Genomic DNA, 18,069 nt, shown 5'->3' on the forward strand with positions numbered 1-18,069 from the left:
GTGTGTGTGTGTGTGTGTGTGTGTGGCTGGGGTTAGGGCTGTGCCACACTTACGTAAGCCCTTCAGAGAAAGACGGGAGCACAGGAATCAGCCCAGAATCTTTCCCTCACTGGCTTAATTACAGAGAAAATTATTTGTGTATTTTCCTCTTCTTTTTTTGTCACACAGCATACAAATACCATTAGTCTAATTTCTAACAGTGAGTTCTTCTATTTGTCGCTTTATTGCTCTAAATTCTATTTGAGGTGAAAGCTGTAGCGTCATAATTGCTACAGCAAATAATGCTGATAAATAAAATCTGTAATTTTTGTTGAATGGATGTAGATACTGCATATATCCTAACAATGGGGTAAAACAATAGATGGGACATTTTGTACTTTCATTACAGTAACTTTAAAACATATGTCAGACTTCACTGATGGACCCGCATGTAAACAAATCTTCATGGATGTTGTGAGACATGAAGTCTCTTCACAACCAGTGTAGGATAACCTTTGCCCAACAATGCAACTGCAGAAATGCTCTTGGGTGTATTTATAACAAGATTGGCAGCTGTATTTACATTTCCTGGCTACACACTTAAAATATGTAATGAGATGGATAAATCAAAAGAAGGCTCCTTCAGTAACAAAGATCTAAGTTGTCACAAAGAAGACAATGATCTGTATGTGTTGGCTGAGTAACCCTCTGGCCTTAAAAAGGATGACTGTCCAGATGAGATATAACCAAAACAGAATTGATACAATTATAGTAAGTTAGTCATCACATAATAATGTGTTTTGAGGGCGTGTTTTTCTGGCTTGTGTGTGCGTGCAATTATCGCCCGGATTTTTATTGTCCAGCTCGAAGATGTTCGCAAGCAAACTGCTCTTGCTGTTCCCTTGACCAAATTGGTTCAGTATGATGAGTCTTGTTTGCCTCGGGGCTCTGCAGTTTATACCAGTGCCCAGAGAGAATTTCAGTCACCTTTTTAAGTCGGCCATCTCACACACCAATAGACGCACTCACTCCCACTGAAATCAGTACAACTGTGTGTATGGCATATTTTGTCACACTACATGGATGTTTATATATAACCTGAAGCGTGTGTTGACCCACACTCATTGTTGAACCTGAATGTGTCCTGTGTAAGCACAGGGCCACACTGTGATCCCAGCACAGCCGCTCTGTCTATTAAAGAGGTGTAAAACAAGCAGTATGTTAGCAAAGTGTTGAGGCCATTACACACCTCACATGTGTGTTTTTGCAGAAAACTTGTCCTCCAGAAATGCGCTGTGGGCAAAAATTAAGTTGACATCAAGCAGTGATGAGCTGGTCCTGATGTTTCTAAACAGGAAATGGAAGAAACTGAGATTCTGGGTTCATCCAGTTGTCACAAGAAAGAGGCAGCAGACAGAATGTCATGCTTTGCTCCAAGAGTTTTTTCGAGCTTCATTCGAAAAAATTAATGCTGCAAACTATAAACTGCTGCATTAAGAATAGCTGACTCAGAAAAGTGTTTTTTAAAGCATGGATTTTATATATCTGCTGTGTAAAGGCCTTTAGACACTTGTTTGTAATAAAAAATAAATAAATAAAATAAATAAATAAAAAATAAGAGTTTGTCTTATTTCAGGACATGCAAACAAAATAGATATGAGGAGCAAAATTACTATAATGACAAGCAAGATTTTAAAATTGTGGATTGCAAACAGCAAGCAAAATGAAGAGTGTAATCTTGGAGGATTTTAGCAAGCAAAGCAGATTTGGAAAGAGCCCATCAAGCTCATTCACAGAGACCTGGAAAGGGAGACATGACACACGCAGACCTTTCACACAGAATGCTGTTGTGTGTTTTTTCTAGTGTATGCCATCCGTGAGGCAGCGACCTGTAACCTAATGAAGCTCGTGGAGAAGTTTGGAGCAGAGTGGGCCCAGAACACCATCGTGCCCAAAGTGCTGGGTATGGCCAACGATCCCAATTACCTCCACAGGATGACCACTCTGTTCTGCATCAATGTGAGTCGACAGATCTTTATTCTATATGCTTAAATGCACATGTTTGAGGGGCTTATTTTCTGTACTGATCCATCTAAAATGACTCTAGTCTCTCTAATAAAAAGCAGAGATTAGTTGTTTTTCTTATACTACCAGCTGTCGCCAAGTGCTTTCTCGTAGTGGATCGTTAGACCGTGAGGTTTCTGTTTTGTTGTGGCAGCTTTGCCTTCTGTTACAAAGCGCCTCAACATAACTTTTCTTTGGCACTCTTTTAATACCTGTTATGCCTTAAAGGTTTCAGACTCACAGTATTGAAGCTAGATTCAATAATGCAGATCCACTTTATTGCACTGCACATGGGAAAAGCCTAGTTTAGGAATTAAGGGTTTGTTTTATTAATATAAATGCAGTAACTTTAACAGGGCAAGCTAAGCTCTGTACTAAAATATGACCCAAGTATACTTATCTGGATCACCTACCTTCTTCACTTGAGGTAAACGAAGGCAGCAGTCACTATTAGGAAAGAAGTGTATGAGCTTCTTAAAAAATAAATCACTTACATGTAGATTTTGTCATCTTGGTAACTCCTGCATTCTGTCTCAGGCTTTGTCAAAGGCATGTGGCCAGGAGATCACCACTAAGCAGATGCTGCCTGTGGTCCTCAAGATGTCCAATGACCAAGTGGCCAACGTCCGCTTCAATGTGGCGAAATCCCTTCAGAAGATTGGCCCTATCCTCGACAGCAAGTATGTTGTCTGGAATTTGAGCACTCGGTGCTTTCTCTGCACAGTGGAGGGGGAAAACTGACTAAAGTCTGAAATCCAGAACGAGCTTTGAGTCTAATAAATGTCGTCCTCACTTTGTCCCTTGCAGTGCCCTTCAAACAGAAGTGAAGCCAGTGCTGGAGAAGCTGGCTTCAGACACAGACATGGATGTTAAATACTTTGCCCAGGAGGCCATTAGTGGTAAGCTTTCCTATCATTTCCTATCACTGGGTATTAAAACCATTTAACAGATTGAGTTATATTTGAAATATATTTAAAAATGACTAAAATTGCAATTATCTTCTCTTTCGTACACAGTTCTGGCGCTAGCATAACCGGCCAGCCCGACACGGGTTAACCAGATACCCACCTGAGTCAAGGCAACACTTTTACAAGATATTTATTGATGTTCAGGATCAACTGGTTAATGTATAGAGAAAGCTGTCAACAGTTTTATTTTTTGTTTCTTTTTCCCTATGTTTATTCCTGTTTTTTTTCTTCTTCTTTTTTTTTTACTGTCCAATGGGTGTCCATGTCCAGGCATAGCACATAGGCTTATTTGTTAACCTTTCGCTTTGCTGTAAATGGGTGCTTCTACAAAGGCAAAGTGTTGATGAAACTGAAATAAGTGGTGCATGCATGTGCTACTGTACTCGCTAGTCATTGCTAACCAGTACCCCCCTCACATTCCTCCCTTTTTACGCCCTTGGCCGCTGTTGTACTTGAGCTGCAGTCGTCACACCGCACCACGTCTCTGTTAGCTACCTAGGACTGTGCTAACTCTTTGTGCTGCAGCACTTTTTCTCCCAGTGTTAGATGAAAACTTTTAGCAGCAGATGGTGCAACAAGCTGTTAATTTTTTTCCCTGAGCTTCGTCTTGAAACAGCCCCCTTTTCCCATAGATGCAGCTCTACAGAGAAGTAGAAATTGAAAGGTCTTTCAAGGTGTTATGAAATATGTTTCTTGTTTTTGTCACCAAATCAAACCCCTCTCCTCTGAAATCCTTCACAGAATTAGAATCTACAAGGTTTTAAAGAAATGATGTCCTGTGTAATTCCTCATCCACCAGACTGCTGTGCTCTGAGTTGGTCAGTAATGGAGAGGGGCCAGATCAGTTGTAAATTGTTGCTCATAACTGTCCCACATCCAGATTAGTAATTTTTGGTAGGAAGGATGGGACGTAATATTCTGTAGTATATTGTCGGCATTACTCTTAATCTTTGTGCCAATGACTTTAGAAAGCAGCTGTGTTTTCTTTTAATATGCCAGTAAACCGGTTTCGTCTGCCATGTTGTGTAAAAAGACAGCATTGTTTTCTGGAAGCGACACTATTAGTCTTGACTGTAATGGGATCGTACAACTTAATTGACTACAGCTATGGGGGCTAGTGCACAACCACAGCAGTCCATGCGCTCTAGAGCCGATCAATTTTTTCCTTAAATCCATGCTTGGGTGCCCCCTCCCTCCCCACTGAACAGGAGGTTTAAAAGCCTTTCAATAAACGTTAAGGGCCATCACTTTTAATCGTTGCTTAAAAACCTCTACACAATGGAGAACAAGTGCATGCTTTGAAAGAAAGTGGGAAGGGGAGCAGGGAGCATGTGTACGTAAGGCTGCATAATGTTTTATTACGGGGTGGGAGCTGGGGTGGTTATGGGCGGATTGAATAAATGTATCGTCTGTGCTGATAAAAGGAACTTTTGTCTTTCCCTGAACTCCTTATGCCATTCCCTTCTCTCTTCTCCCCTCCCGCCTTCCTCATTTTGTTGTTGAATAAACCTTGATTGTTGATTGTCCTGTATCACGAAGACTGCGCTTTTATTTTTGTTTTGAATTCTCTTCTAAATTGGGATGCTGTACTACTGTATCTTGATCTGAATAAAGTAACACAGAGGAGCCAGTGTACCCTTCTTTTGTAACTTCGCAGTTAGGACATCAAGTCCTTTTTGTCAGTATAATTGGCCGCTTCAGGGTGAAGACAGGAATCATCCAATTAAAACAATTTGGAGAATAACAGACGAACCACTTTAAAATATTCTTGAAATATAAATTGTATTGACAACAAATCACAGGCCTGCTGTGGATGTTTAGCTTCTGGAAAAACCAGTAAAAGCTGTCTTTTGGGGGGTCTCTTTGTATTTACAAACCCCTGCTGGATGGATGGAACCATTCTTCCTAGAGATAGTCCTCATCTGGTGTTTTGATGATGGGAAAGAACAGAGATGTCTACCACTTTGTTCTACAGTGTACTCCACTGGATGGAGGACCTGTGACTGAAGTCATAGCCATTGATCCCTTGTGCCATATGCATAGGGGGCTGTGGAAAACTTCCACAACACTGGTTTCTCCCAAGAGGCAGTTTCCATCTGGATAGAAAGTATGGGGTGGGTATTGATACATAATATTGCAATATTATCCCATTACAGGGACACCAAACATAAATATTAAATAAATTAAGATAAGACAGATATGTTGTACCACATATCTGTCTTGTAAGACAGATGTTTGATTTTTGATGATTTGTAGTGGTTAATTGCTGTATTATCAGAAACAGATTGTAAGTTGCCAACATGACCCTATTCACTACAGATTAATTGACTGCTATGGCAGCTTTTAGGGTTTCTCTGCTTGACAATCTGAAGATAAGTAACTTACTAGATAGAGCTGATATTAAGTTTAACTTTGAGAGCATAATATACATACGTATATGTGTGTGTATATACACACACATATATATAATATATATATATAGTCAAAGTAGACTTTGGTACTTCAGCATTGGTTTATAGGCTATGACTATGCCCATGGAAAGATTTCATAGAAAACAGCTGTTCCACCCCCTTAAAAAACAAAAGGCAACATAATGGTGGCCTGCTTTGACAATTGGCGGGTCACTCATTATGATTTTGGCCGTATGAGAAGGGCATCAAAGTGCTACCATAATAATCAAGAATGACTTTCAGCTTTTCTGCTTGAAATTTCCCGATATAGTACTTGAAATGATTTCACCACTGAAAGAAGTCAGTGAGTCAGAATGCAATCAGTGAGAGAAAACAGCTGAAGTTTCTGGCAATGTGCACTGGATGAATTTGGAGGGTTTCTGGTCTTAGGTTCTGAGTCGAGTTGACGTATCGGTTAAATGTGCCTGAAGGAGTTGAAGTAATTGAAAGCAAGTGACGCATCAAAGGAAAAGAAAGAAAAAGCAGTGGCTCAAGGCTGGGACTTGCCCATTCTGATTTAACATGACGTTAAAATCACTTGTGTCACTTTGGCTTAATGATTGAACCTGTTTTCTTGCAGTGAAGTTGAGTCTGATCACAGTTCTGTCCCCAAAGCGGGGTTCATGATCACATATTTCTGGTTAAAGGACAACGTCTAATTCCCCCCCCTCCAGCATTTATGACGAACACAGGCATTCTAACACACTGTCTCTTTGTCACTACAAGAAGATTGTGGATTTATGTATCTGTATATTTAAGTCTAATCAACAACTTGGAAAGTTGGTCACAAGCAGAAAGATCCAATTTTGTCCTTGTGATTTAAATGCTCTTTGTTCGATTTGGAAGGAGTGCTTCTCAGCCTGTCGACGTCTGTAGGAAAATGTGGCATTAATTTCACTAGCTCCTGGTCTCATATTTGCTCAGTTCTGACCTGGTAGGCAGCTGTTCAGAGATGAAAGCGATGGTCCTGCGGGCTGTTTTGGCCACGGGGAACCACGCAGAGCAGGGGCAGGGTCTGCAGCTGACACCTGCCCTCATCTCGACTACTGTGGAGAGGGAGACTGCAAAATAAGGGCTCGGTTTGGAAGTGGACATGCGCTGTAAGCAAGCGTATGAATAACATGCCACTTACTTGTTATGCATATGCTATGTGCAGCACATCCGAGATGCCCCAACGTTTCTGTTCATTCCAAATGAGGAGTCAGCAGAGAGCTTTGAGGCAATGAATCACATGGCAGGGATCTTTATGAGAATCCCAACCTTACTTTTTTTTTTTTTTTAATCGCCTCAAATCTTCCATCAGCCCTCCTTGGAGCTGTGTGCTCTCCCTATCCTCCACCCAGCCCCAATTTCCGGAGCACATTATGCACACATACTGTAATGCACAGCCTGGTGTGGCTGCTGAGTGTCAGCACATTCTGCTACAGCAGGACCCACTCGAGAGCCATTGAGAATATAGCAGCTTAAAGGCAGGATGTGCTTTTCAAGAAATGGTGTGAAGTAGTAGGAGGAGAAGGAGGCTTGATGGTAGATGGAACCTGTGAGACTGATAACAAGAGCCAAACCATACCTCAGACATGGCTTGACACATATGAAATAATGAAGGGTTGTTTTCTTTCTTTCTAAAATATCTGGTGATCTAGAAGCTTTGAAGCACATTTTTTTCCCCCATTACAGCCAAAAATCTTCATTAAAAGACGATTACTTGAGGACAAGGGCTAATCCGCCCTCTAAATCCACTTGAGTTCATGAGGCAGTAATGAAACAGCAGCAACCTATTCCTATCTATTTAGATCCTGTTATTCGGGGGGATTTTCAGCAGCTAGAACCCCTGACAGAGCTGAGAGCCCTGACGTCAATGCAGCTGCCTCCCAGGACCATGTCATTTATAATGAAAGGAGTCAAGCAAAGCCCCCACACAGCACGGCACGCGCACGCACGCACGCACGCACGCACGCACACACACACACACACGAGTGAGGTCAGACGCTCTCAGGGTGACAAATGACAAATATCAGTTGGGAGAAGAGGAACGTTGGCCCACTCATTTTTCTTTTTTTTCTTCCCTCCTCAAGTCACCTTGTCATCTCAGCGCTCCCTCCTCCTCCTCTTCTATTCTGTTGTCTTTTATCATGGGGTTTATAAGCTGTACAAACTTTTTTTTCCTCCCCCCCACACCCCGCCCTTAAATAATATCCAAGCACACACGAAGAACGCTCAAGCAAGTGTGTGGTTCACACTTGGCTCGGCTGTAACATCCAGCTCAGAGCCCCTGCAGGACCTGATTTTTCCAGGCACTACTGGGTCATGTGTGCTGGGATTTTCTGACTCTGTCCATCTGCTGGCTAGCATGTGATCAGTGTGCATTCAGTGGAGGAGGAAATGGGAGCGCTGCATGACCTTCCTTCGAACAGGAGATCATTTTATAGAAGAAAATCTTCGGCGGATGCCCTGCAGAGCTATAGCATTTACCTCAAACTCACTTACTACAAAGCCTGCAGTGGGCTTTTAGAGGTTTTTATTAATACATTTATTTATTTTTTAGATGAATTACGTTATGAAGAAAAGAAAATGCATCGCTTGTTACAGAAGTTTAGTTTCTCCTCTGCATTTGAGAGAGTATTTGTCTCTCTCTCTCTTTTGGTGCATCTCTAATCCTGAACAGTGCTGTGATCTCCTGCTCTAAAAGACGCAGTAGGATGTTGTCATCCACCCTCCTCCCGTTGTCATGACAACCATTGATGTCATTACAGTATACTTTGGCCTGATGAGTGAACAGGCTTCTGATATTGTAATATTTTACCGAGGGGAGGAAAAAAAAAGATTACACTGTCTGTTATTGTATCAGCCTTCTTTTCTCTGTCTGTCACAGGCAGCCTGCTGGAGGTCTCAGCAGCATTCCACTGTGCTGGTGAATACGTTCTATAAATACCCACGTTTGACTGGAAAATGGTGCCGTCTTTTAGGGAAATTTGCCGGCGAGGTTGCACTTTTCAAAGGCGAAATTAAAAGTGCATCAAAATAGCCCGGTGTTGTCATCTCCTGTAATGCAGAGCTCACAGACGAAACATGAGTTTGACTCAGCAGTACCAGCAGCATGTTGTGCACATGGTCTGATCCCAGGAAAAGAAGTGAGACCCTGGTTTCCATGAACAGATTGACCCCTGCCTTCCCCTCCCCCCTGCTGCCCTCCACCCACATCACCTACCTCTGGTGGTGTATTAGTGGGATTAGCTGTTCTCTGTCTGAGTGGGCTGATTGGATTGACGTGGTCTCTCTACATGATCCCTTTCCACTCAAGAGGGAGCGAGCCTCTGCACTGAAACAGCTTTGAGAACTTCTTCTGCTTTCTCGAAGCACATTTTGCTCCAAATGTGTTTACAGGCTGGAGATCTGCAGCTGAGGTCAACCAATCGGAGCTCTGCTTGGGACAGCCCCCTCCCCTTCCTCAGGTGCACTTTACTATCAGAACAAAAAAAGGTGTTTGAGTTTCATGCAGTTTGCTAAATATTGACAGATGATTGCCATGGAGATGGACTAAACGTGATATGAGAGCAGTGATCTCTCTGACTGGTCGGGCCTTTGGGTCGCATCAGTGGTGATGAATTATTCAGCCTCTCCTGCTCCGTTAATGCCGAGCGTAAAAGAGACGTGCAAAATCGCTGCAGTTGCTCACAGCTGGTTGTACAACAGAGAGGCAGAGTGTGAGTTTGTTGTCTAATTGATATGTGGTTGTGGTGTTTTAATCAGATAAATATGCATTCAGTATTTATGGTTAACGACTCCCAAGGAACACAAAAAAGTATTTAGGGAAGCAGATATTTTTGCTCCATGATGTCACCTGTTTGTCTGCCCTGTTACAGCTCTTTGAAATAAGAAGTTCTGCCATTTATTTTGGGGTAATGGGCCTTTTAAAACTGTTGTTGTCAGTATTAAGTTGATTATCTTTAGCATTATATCTCTTTAAAGGCAGATGAGAATGAAAAAGCGTGTTTGTTGCTTCAAAGAACTGAACAGTTCAACTCCAGGCCTGCTCTCGTTAGAGATCACTCAGTATATTAGATTTTAAACACTTCTGTTGTTGGGAATGGAGGAATACACATTTCCTTTAAAGCGTTTGACTTTGAGGAAATGAGTTAGGGATAAAGGTGTCACATCAGAATAAAACAAAAGTACTCTATGGTGAAACTAGACCCCTGCATCTTCTTGGGGCTTTGTTTACAGGCTTTGGAAAACCTAGCCCGTGAGAAAAGATTTTGACCAATTGTAGGTCTTTTCAGACCTGATTACATGACTTGTATAAAAAGCAAAAAAGCAAAAACAAAAAAAAATCCAAAACAAAAAAAACGCTCTTAAGATGGAGGATGTGGTGGCACACTTCAATTCGCTTTTCAATTCAAGAGTTGCCCCAAGGCACTTTTATATTGAAAAGTAAAGACTCTACAATATTAGAAAGAAATGGGTTTAGTAGTGGGCTTGCAGGACTGGAATCCTGTGTTATTTTTAACCTGCACGTGAATCTGACTGTCTGGGGGGAGGGGCTTAGAGAGAGGAGCAGGAGGGCGTCTTATATTTTCAGTTTCTGGCAATTTCTTCCTTACTATATTTCTTCCCCCCTTAGCCTTAAAAATTTCCTTTTTGATAAAGCATATAGTTCCTAGTCGAGATAGTTCCTAGCCAATAGGCCTAGGCTGCTGGTGTCCTCCCACAATGCACAGTTTCTTCTTCGGTCAACTTTTCCACTCAATATGTCTTTGTAGAGCACTCTGGTTTTAATCATTAGTTATTATTAAAGTGTGGCTCTCTTCCAGTTTCTGTCCCATCGTCTTCCCCTCAACCTCAACCGGTATCAGCAGAAGGTTTCCCCTCCGTGTCCTGTTCTGCTGGAGTTTCCTTCCTGTTAAAAAGACGTTTTTCCTTCCCACTGTTGCCACAGTGTTTGCTCATTTTTCAAATAAAGACTATTCTCTGTAAACCCTAGAGATGGTCATGTGGGAAAATCCCAGTAGATCAGCAGTTTCTGAAATACTTGGACTCACTTGGCCATGTTTTTAAAGTCAAGCCAAACAGGTGTACCTAATAAAGTGGCCAGTGGGTTATATTACCTTTAATTTCAATCATCACTAGCACATAAATCCTTCACATATATAATCAATTGTCAACTTTGATTAATTCAGTTAAAAGGACTATGTTACAGTCCCTGATAATGCATCGCTTTAGATGGAGAGACTCTTGGGGGATGGCTGTTACGAGTGAAGGCAACCCAGACACTTTGCCAGCAGCACACATCGTTGTGTGCCTCAACTTTCGGTCTTTTACCCAGGCGAATCTGCCATTTTCCTTCCTTGGTTAAGTTTAGGGATTAGAGATCGATCTAGATTATCATTTGAAGTTTGGGACACATCATCACAAAAATACAAAAAATGCCTGCAAGTATTTCAAAAGCGTGTTACACATTTCTCCTATTAATATCAGTTCAGGATTCTTTGAGTGTTTCTTTTACAACGTTCCTGCCAACAATGAAAGTGTTCACTGGTATCAAGAAAGTTTTACTTGGCAAGTCTCAAACTGGAGAATATAAACTTTAATGCTGCACCTGAACCGGTTTTGTGGCTTCTGCTAAATTGTCCACATTGAGAAGATAAGCTCTGGTTGAAACGGTTTCAGGTTCAGGTATGACTCAACTGCTTATACAGAGCGCTGAGCGTGATTCATTAACCCACGCCTCCGCCGCACAACTGTGGGACACTATCAGTCGGCTGCAGTGTGAAGTTATAGGACAACTGGACTAAGTGGAGAAAACTCTCCAACTACCAGGATGAACGGCGTTGTTGCAAAGAGACACTCACACACAAACACAAGACTCTTCTGTTCAATAAACCTTTTTAATCTCAACAGCAAGTTAGCTTATGTGTGGTCAACATCAATGAAGGTAAATATAAAACTGGATTTCTATTGATAGATTTTTTGTTGTCAGCAGGAGGTGAAATTATACTTGGAAACACATCAACTAGAATCTTCATGACTGTAGTCTTCCACTAGAGAAATATTGCTATAATACTTTTAAATGGCATACACTGATTGACCAATAAGAAAAAAAAAAAAAGCAAGGTAGAGAAGCTGACAAAGAAGCTCCAAAACTCCACACGGTGGGTCGTACAGGGAAACTTCTGAGCGACTTTGGTTTTGTACCTTTGTAAAACCTGGCTCTACTTACTTTCAGAAAAAAGAAGAAGAAAATAATACAGAAGAGAAAGAAATAATCATCGTAAAATAAACAACAAAGAAAAGGGTCCGACAGGAAGTATTGGTGCTATTTCAAAATCAATTTAGACTGAAAATACGAAAAAGTAAAAGGCACACTGAACACTATTCACGTTTAACACAAAATCCGGTGCAAACCGAGCGCGCGCCGACGATTCATTACACCCCTAATCTGTACACAGAACACGTCATAATAAACTCAAACGTGTTGCTTTTTCTTGAATTAAAAACAACATTTGAAGAAAGTGTTACTACATCAGGTCTTTTTTTGAAAGCCTTTTTTTTCTCCGTTGTCATTTTGTTTCCATTATTGTTGGGGAAGAGAGCGGAGAAAAAGGTGTCTCCTTACAGATCTGCGGTTCGTTTTTAATCTGCAGGGGAAAAAACAAGCAGAGCAAAAACGAACCCTTCCCACCTCCTCCTCTCTCGCTACATCTCTTCTTCCCCTTTGCTGTCAAAGTGCTCCAGTATTTCAAACTTCCACAGATCATCCTGTAGCCGTTAACAAAATGAAAAACAATTATCGCAATATTCACTTCAAGGAGAAATCCACCCTTTAATGCTCTTGCACCACCATTATTAACAATCTAATGCTCTTCAAACCTCAGAGTAATTATTTCATTGTAAACAAAGCTCACACACTTCAGCGGACTTCATTCTTTCTAAAGGACAATTTCAGCATGACCCACAAACTGGGTGTGAGCTTATTTGCGTCAATAAAATGTGGGCAGATAACACCATAAACACATCCAGCTCACGGACTAGTTTTGTAAAGTCAAGGGTGGGACTGTTAATGCAACCACAAGACTTGTTTTGCAACAGGTCTTCTAGCTTCAGTGCACTCTGGTCTATTGAGGCCATTGTTTCTGAAGGTGATATCTTTGCTCATTTGACTGTTAAATGTGGAAAATGGTGACTTACTACGCTCTCTCTTAAATCCTGAGGGACTGACGTCAGAACTCTACTACAGTGTTTGCTATAGAGGTGGCATTATTCAAGTAAAGGGTTCTCAAAATTTTGTGCCCAAGGACGCCAACACCATTTTAATCCAGTCTGATCTTGGGTTCGCTGGATGATGTTGGGTGACTCATTTCTCCTCACAGGCTAATAAGCCAAGCTACCTAGCAGCAAGAACAGGTCGTTGCAACCTGAGAGAGGTGACTTCATGACAGATGTGTTGTGTCAGAGTCTTTCGAAGCTTCTACTGGCTAAAACAAAATGTGGGAGGGAATGAGGCTTGTCCACATCAGTGGTGCTCTCTTGTTTTTAACGATACACCACAATTCTACTGCGAGAACCAGAGCGTGAGTTAAAGAAATGAGGTTTGTCACCCTCATTACTTGAACGCTGCCTGTCATGTTAAATGTTCTATGACCACAGGTTGCGTGGGGGGCGTGAGTGTATTCCCTGCATTAGATCAATCAAGTCAACTGCATTAAAAACGTGGTTGGTTTTGTTGCTAGCAGACTGCAGCGGTCTCTGATGCCGACATGTCTGCAAATACCCACTACCAGCTGAGGCCTACTTAAGCGGAAAGATGTACGATGCAAAGAAGAAATGGGGAATATTTTGCCTTCAAAGTGAAAGCCATCGTGTTTCAACTATCTCCTTTTCTGGTCTGCATCACACCTGCAGCTGGCGAGCATCTGTGGACAATTTGCCGTGTACCATGCAAACTACAGGCGACCGTGGTAACCTGCTAGCAGCCAAAAATATCGCAAAGCTTTGGGCAGGGCATGCGCATTTTTCCTTAGTAACGCTCACTGACTAACTGAAACGTCTTGAAACCTGAGTGAATGACGGCCTAGTCACTGGACCATGATTGCCACAGTGACAGGTTAATGTCAGTATCTGGTAAAACCTCAATAATATTTGAGTTTTGGACAGTTGATGAGAAATATCAATGAGCTGGGTCGTGATACTTAAAGCAAGATGAGCATTTTTCCACTGCCACTCAAAAAAACCAAACAACTAGATGGCCAATGAAATAATCAGCAGATTGTTTAATTGGTTAATTAATTACAGACGATCTGCTGTGGAACAGTGTTAAAGCATTTTAGGATGGATTTTCCTTTCAGTCTTAACCAACACTGCAGCCCCAGTTGGTCCACATTATTTTAACTGTCAAACCACCTTCTTCACTCCGGGTCAATGACGTCCACAACGCGAGGGGGACTGCCTCGTCTACAAACACTTCTAAAGGCTAACTCATATGACCACTGAAGGTGACAGTGTAGCAGATGGTCACAGTCCTATTCTCTATTATTGTGATCATTTTTCAAAAAAAAATCATCATAATCATCTGGCAGAGAAGATGCGTCTGTGTTTTTCAAGTAGATTGAACACAGTCCGAGTGCTGTGAAGAAATTAAAAACAAAACAAAACAAATATATAATCTCTCATTCTTGTTGCTGGCTTGCTGTCAGTCAGAGTGGTGGTGAGCCAACAGTCAAGATCCAGTGTGTGCTGACTGATGTTCTGCTAACAGAAGCCTTAGCGTAGGAGAGAACACATTCTTTAATAAAATCTAATGCAGGGGGCTCTTTCAGGGGTCGTTTCATTGTTATAAACATCATCCATGATTAAAAACAACACAGTGGCATGACTGGAGCATTGAGGATGTAAACCAGAATTAATCTAAAAGCTACTACTGCACTGTGTTATTCTGAATAAAGCTGTCAATACAGTGTTTGTCTAGTTCAGCAATGATAACAAATGCTGTGAAAATTATGAATTCTGGATTGTGCAAACACACCGACGCACACGCACGCACACACACACACATTTACACCGAGTACTGTGCAAAAGGTTTCAGGAACTTTCAATTCAATTGTTTCGTTTCTTTGCCAGCAGGGCGGCCCTGATCTCCATCGCTGAATCAGTATGACGTAAAAAGTCATCGCGTTCTCCAAGATGCTCGCAACAACCTACCTGCCAAGTACCTGGGAAGGTTGCGTGCGAGTGTACCAAAGAGAATCAGTTCTGTTTTAAAGGTCGAGGGCGCTTAAACCCGATTTAAAGCCTAAAACTTTTGCACAGTACCATCCAAACAGCTGTTTCCGAGTTCGTCCCTGCACTTCTGTGGAAAGTAAGCGAGAGATTATCTCCTGGTTACATCATCGGCTCAAGTGATGTCACTTCTGATGACACGGAGGGCCCCGGGAACCAATCAGAGCTGGCTGTACTGGTGAGGCTATTTTCATTCACAAATCCCCCTCCATATTAAGGATTAATATTGCTTCAGTATTGCCACAAAAACAAAAAACAAGACAGAGTAATATCGACTGTTTCACATCGCAGCTTCCTGATCCTAACGTTTTAATTACGTCAGCCCTCATTTATCAGGCACACGCATGACCCACAATTCAACTGTTAAACAAAGGTGTAGCCATTTCGTCGCAAAAACTGATGGTCATCTCCGCCAGTACAATAACAGCTGGAGCTGTGTGCAGCTGGATTGAATGATAAAAAAGCAGTTCAGTAGTGTAAGAAAATCAGGATCAGTAGTTACAATGAGCTAAAAAAATGCATATCACACATAGCTTACATTAATATTCTCATTAGTCAACCCACGTAATAGCTTGGAGACATGGTTAAAAGCAAAAATGTAGCAGGTTTAGGGTACGGTTTAGGTACTGAGAGGTTTAATGTATAATGATAGTGTTGGAGCCTATGCATGAGAGCCATGTTGGGCTTTGTACATTAGTGTTTAAATAACTTCTATAACTGCAAAAAAGCCAAAAACACTGTGGGCATCTTCATGGTACCGTGATAAATGAGGGCCAATTTCTATTTTCTTTTTTACAATATTTTTTTTCTAAAACTACCAGTTTCTTAGAAGGAGAAAAAAAAGTCAAAGTGTTTTGAGAACCAGTCTATTGTTGTTGATGGTGTCCTGTTTTAAATACAAAAAGCACTGCCAGCCATTGTGCTTTTGGTTGCCACGCAGTCGGGTCTTAAATGAGTTTGCTTCCAAACCATAGTTGACTCGCTGCGCTCCATCGGCCTCCGGGATGTGCGGCATCCCAACCCCCCCCCATTGGGCTGCACGGCGCAGTACTCACACAACGTACGTGACAACAGCAACCTCGCCGAGTCAGTACGGTGAAACTCCCGCTGTGCCACATACCGGGCCTCTTCCTGCCTCACAGGGCTGATGAGAACGAGAACAGAGGAGACGAGGGAGAAAGGGAGGTAGGTTAAGGGAGGATTCTGGTAGAAAGGTCGAGGTTCGTCACAACTAAGAAATGAAGTTTGTATTAGTTGCACAAAAATTAACACTTCCTTCCCTTGTTGCTACGCTTATGGCCTCCACTTACATCTCCATTCTCTCTGCTCTCAATGCTGTGTGGATTCTCATTTCTTAATACTGCATTCTATAAAGCCCCTCAGCTGGCTTTAGTTGACCAGTACGAAGCCATGCTGCGAGTCCACAGTCTCCATCATCTCACTGTCCAAGAGAGAGCCCTGCAGCTCAGGTAAGCCCAAGCCGTCAGACTGCCCAGAAGCAGCCAAAACTCCACCCATAACTCCGGTATTAACCTCTCCTCCAGCAGGTGGGGGCAGGCAGGCGGGATCCAGTGAGAACTCGTACTGCTCTGGCAGAAGAGCCTCAGTGGAGGGCCCCAGGACCTGCTCGCAGCTTCCAGGGTAGCTGAAGCCCAGGCTGCTGGCAGCAGCTTCATGAGGCTGAGGGTGGTGGAACTGGTGGTGGAGGTGAGATCCTGGAGGCAGATGTTGGGTGTAGTGGTGATGGGTCATGTAGGCATCATAACCCAGGGCCTCGCCTGGTTCCATCACAGGGCTCAGGTTATGAGCGTGGCTGAATGGAGGTGAGGCCTGAGGGCTGCCCTGCTGCTGGGCCTGAGGCTGGTGGGTGGCTGACATGGGGGAGCCCTGAGGGGAACTTTGGGATGCCGCTGGGTCCAGCGGAGTGCTGCCTGTTGGGTAGGATCCTTCATCAATCTGCATCTGGTTGAAGTAGGTCTGCAGCCCCATGCCTTGTGATTGCTGCTGCAGGTACATCCTCTTCTGATGCAGTCTGCCGGGAGAACAGGTGTAACTCAATTCAAGCAAGATAACACTTTGAATCAAGACAAGTTGAAACAAAAATTTTCCAGAGCACAAAATATAAAACCCCAATTCCCCAAAAAATGATGGCGCATCGGGTAGAATCTAAAAAACAGAATGCAATGATTTCCAGATCTCATAAACCCATATTTCATTCACAGCAGATCATAGAAAACATATCAAATGTACCACTTTAAGAGAAAAATATTAGTTCATTTTGAATTTGATGGCAGAAACATGTCTCAAAGCTGGGACAGGGCCATGTTTACCACTGTGTAGCATCTACTCTTCTTTCAGCAACAATCAGCAAACATCTGGGAACTGAGGAACACAGCTGCTGGACGTTTGGGGCAGGAATGTTGTCCTGTTCTTGATTGACACAGGATTTTAGATGCTCAACAGTCCTTGGTCTACTTTGTTATATTTATTGTTTCCTGATGTGTCAAAGGTTTTTAACCAATGAAAGGTCTTGACTGCAGGCAGCACCCAGACAATCTGCTATGAAGTGACGCTGTTGTAATAGATGCAGAATGTAGTTTAGCATCATCTGGCTGAACTACCGAAGCCACATGTTACCTGTATATACCTTCAGCACTGACGATGCCTTTCCAGATGTGCAAGCTGATCATTCCAGAGGAACTGATGCATACTATCAGAGATGCAACGCTAATAAAACTCACGTATTGCTTCATCTTTGTATGATGCATTTGTTTGCATGGTGAACTGTGTTCATGGACAATGGTTTCTGGAAAGCAGTCTGAGCCTATGCAGTGATTTTCATGACAGAATCAGGCCTGTTTTTAATGCAGTGCCATCATCTGGGGCCCAAACCTCATCTCTTGCGCACAGAGATTTTTCCAGATCTCTGTGCGTCTTTTGAAGACAATATGTACTCTATGATGATATATGAAGTTTCCAAATTTCTACACCGAGAAACATTATTCTGAAATTCCACAATTTTTAGATGCTGTTTTAGATGCTGATCTTTACTCAACCTATCTAAAATGTTCTTTTTATGCCCAATCATGTGACTGACCTGCTTACATTTAGCTGAAATTGTTGCAAAATGCTCCTCAAGCTGTTTTTTAAAGCACTACTATACTTTTCCAGCCTTTTGTTTCCTCATATCACCAATGTTGCAACCATCAAATTAAGAATGAGCCAATATGTTGTTATGAAATGATAAAACATCTCAAGTTAAACATCTAATCATTATTGCTCATGCGTCACGATTTGTTAATCAAATCAAAATGATCGGCTGTATTTGGTGACAG

At 42.2% G+C, this 18,069-nt stretch overlaps 2 protein-coding genes across 5 annotated transcripts in view; one reads left to right on the top strand and one right to left on the bottom strand.

The window, feature by feature from the left end:
* Nucleotides 1–3,746, top strand: part of ppp2r1bb (protein phosphatase 2, regulatory subunit A, beta b) — a 13,360-nt gene extending 9,614 nt beyond the window's left edge. The window contains exons 12-15 of the mRNA XM_005915819.3: nt 1,844–1,998; nt 2,581–2,723; nt 2,851–2,942; nt 3,060–3,746. Of these exons, the coding sequence (XP_005915881.1) occupies nt 1,844–1,998; nt 2,581–2,723; nt 2,851–2,942; nt 3,060–3,076 (407 nt within the window). The 3' untranslated portion in view covers nt 3,077–3,746. The remainder of the gene's footprint in view (nt 1–1,843; nt 1,999–2,580; nt 2,724–2,850; nt 2,943–3,059) is intronic.
* Nucleotides 3,747–15,517: 11,771 nt separating this feature from the next.
* sik2b (salt-inducible kinase 2b) overlaps nt 15,518–18,069 on the bottom strand; it is a 44,990-nt gene continuing 42,438 nt past the window's right edge. For all 4 annotated transcript variants that reach the window (XM_014330159.2, XM_005915820.3, XM_042218083.1 and 1 more), the window contains one exon: nt 15,518–16,766. In XM_014330159.2, coding sequence (XP_014185645.1) covers nt 16,124–16,766 — 643 coding nt within the window. In that variant the 3' untranslated portion in view covers nt 15,518–16,123. The remainder of the gene's footprint in view (nt 16,767–18,069) is intronic.

This window comes from Haplochromis burtoni, unplaced genomic scaffold, assembly GCF_018398535.1.
Source record: "Haplochromis burtoni strain Fernald_Lab_line unplaced genomic scaffold, NCSU_Asbu1 Contig_15, whole genome shotgun sequence".
NCBI classification, from domain to species: Eukaryota; Metazoa; Chordata; class Actinopteri; order Cichliformes; family Cichlidae; genus Haplochromis; species Haplochromis burtoni.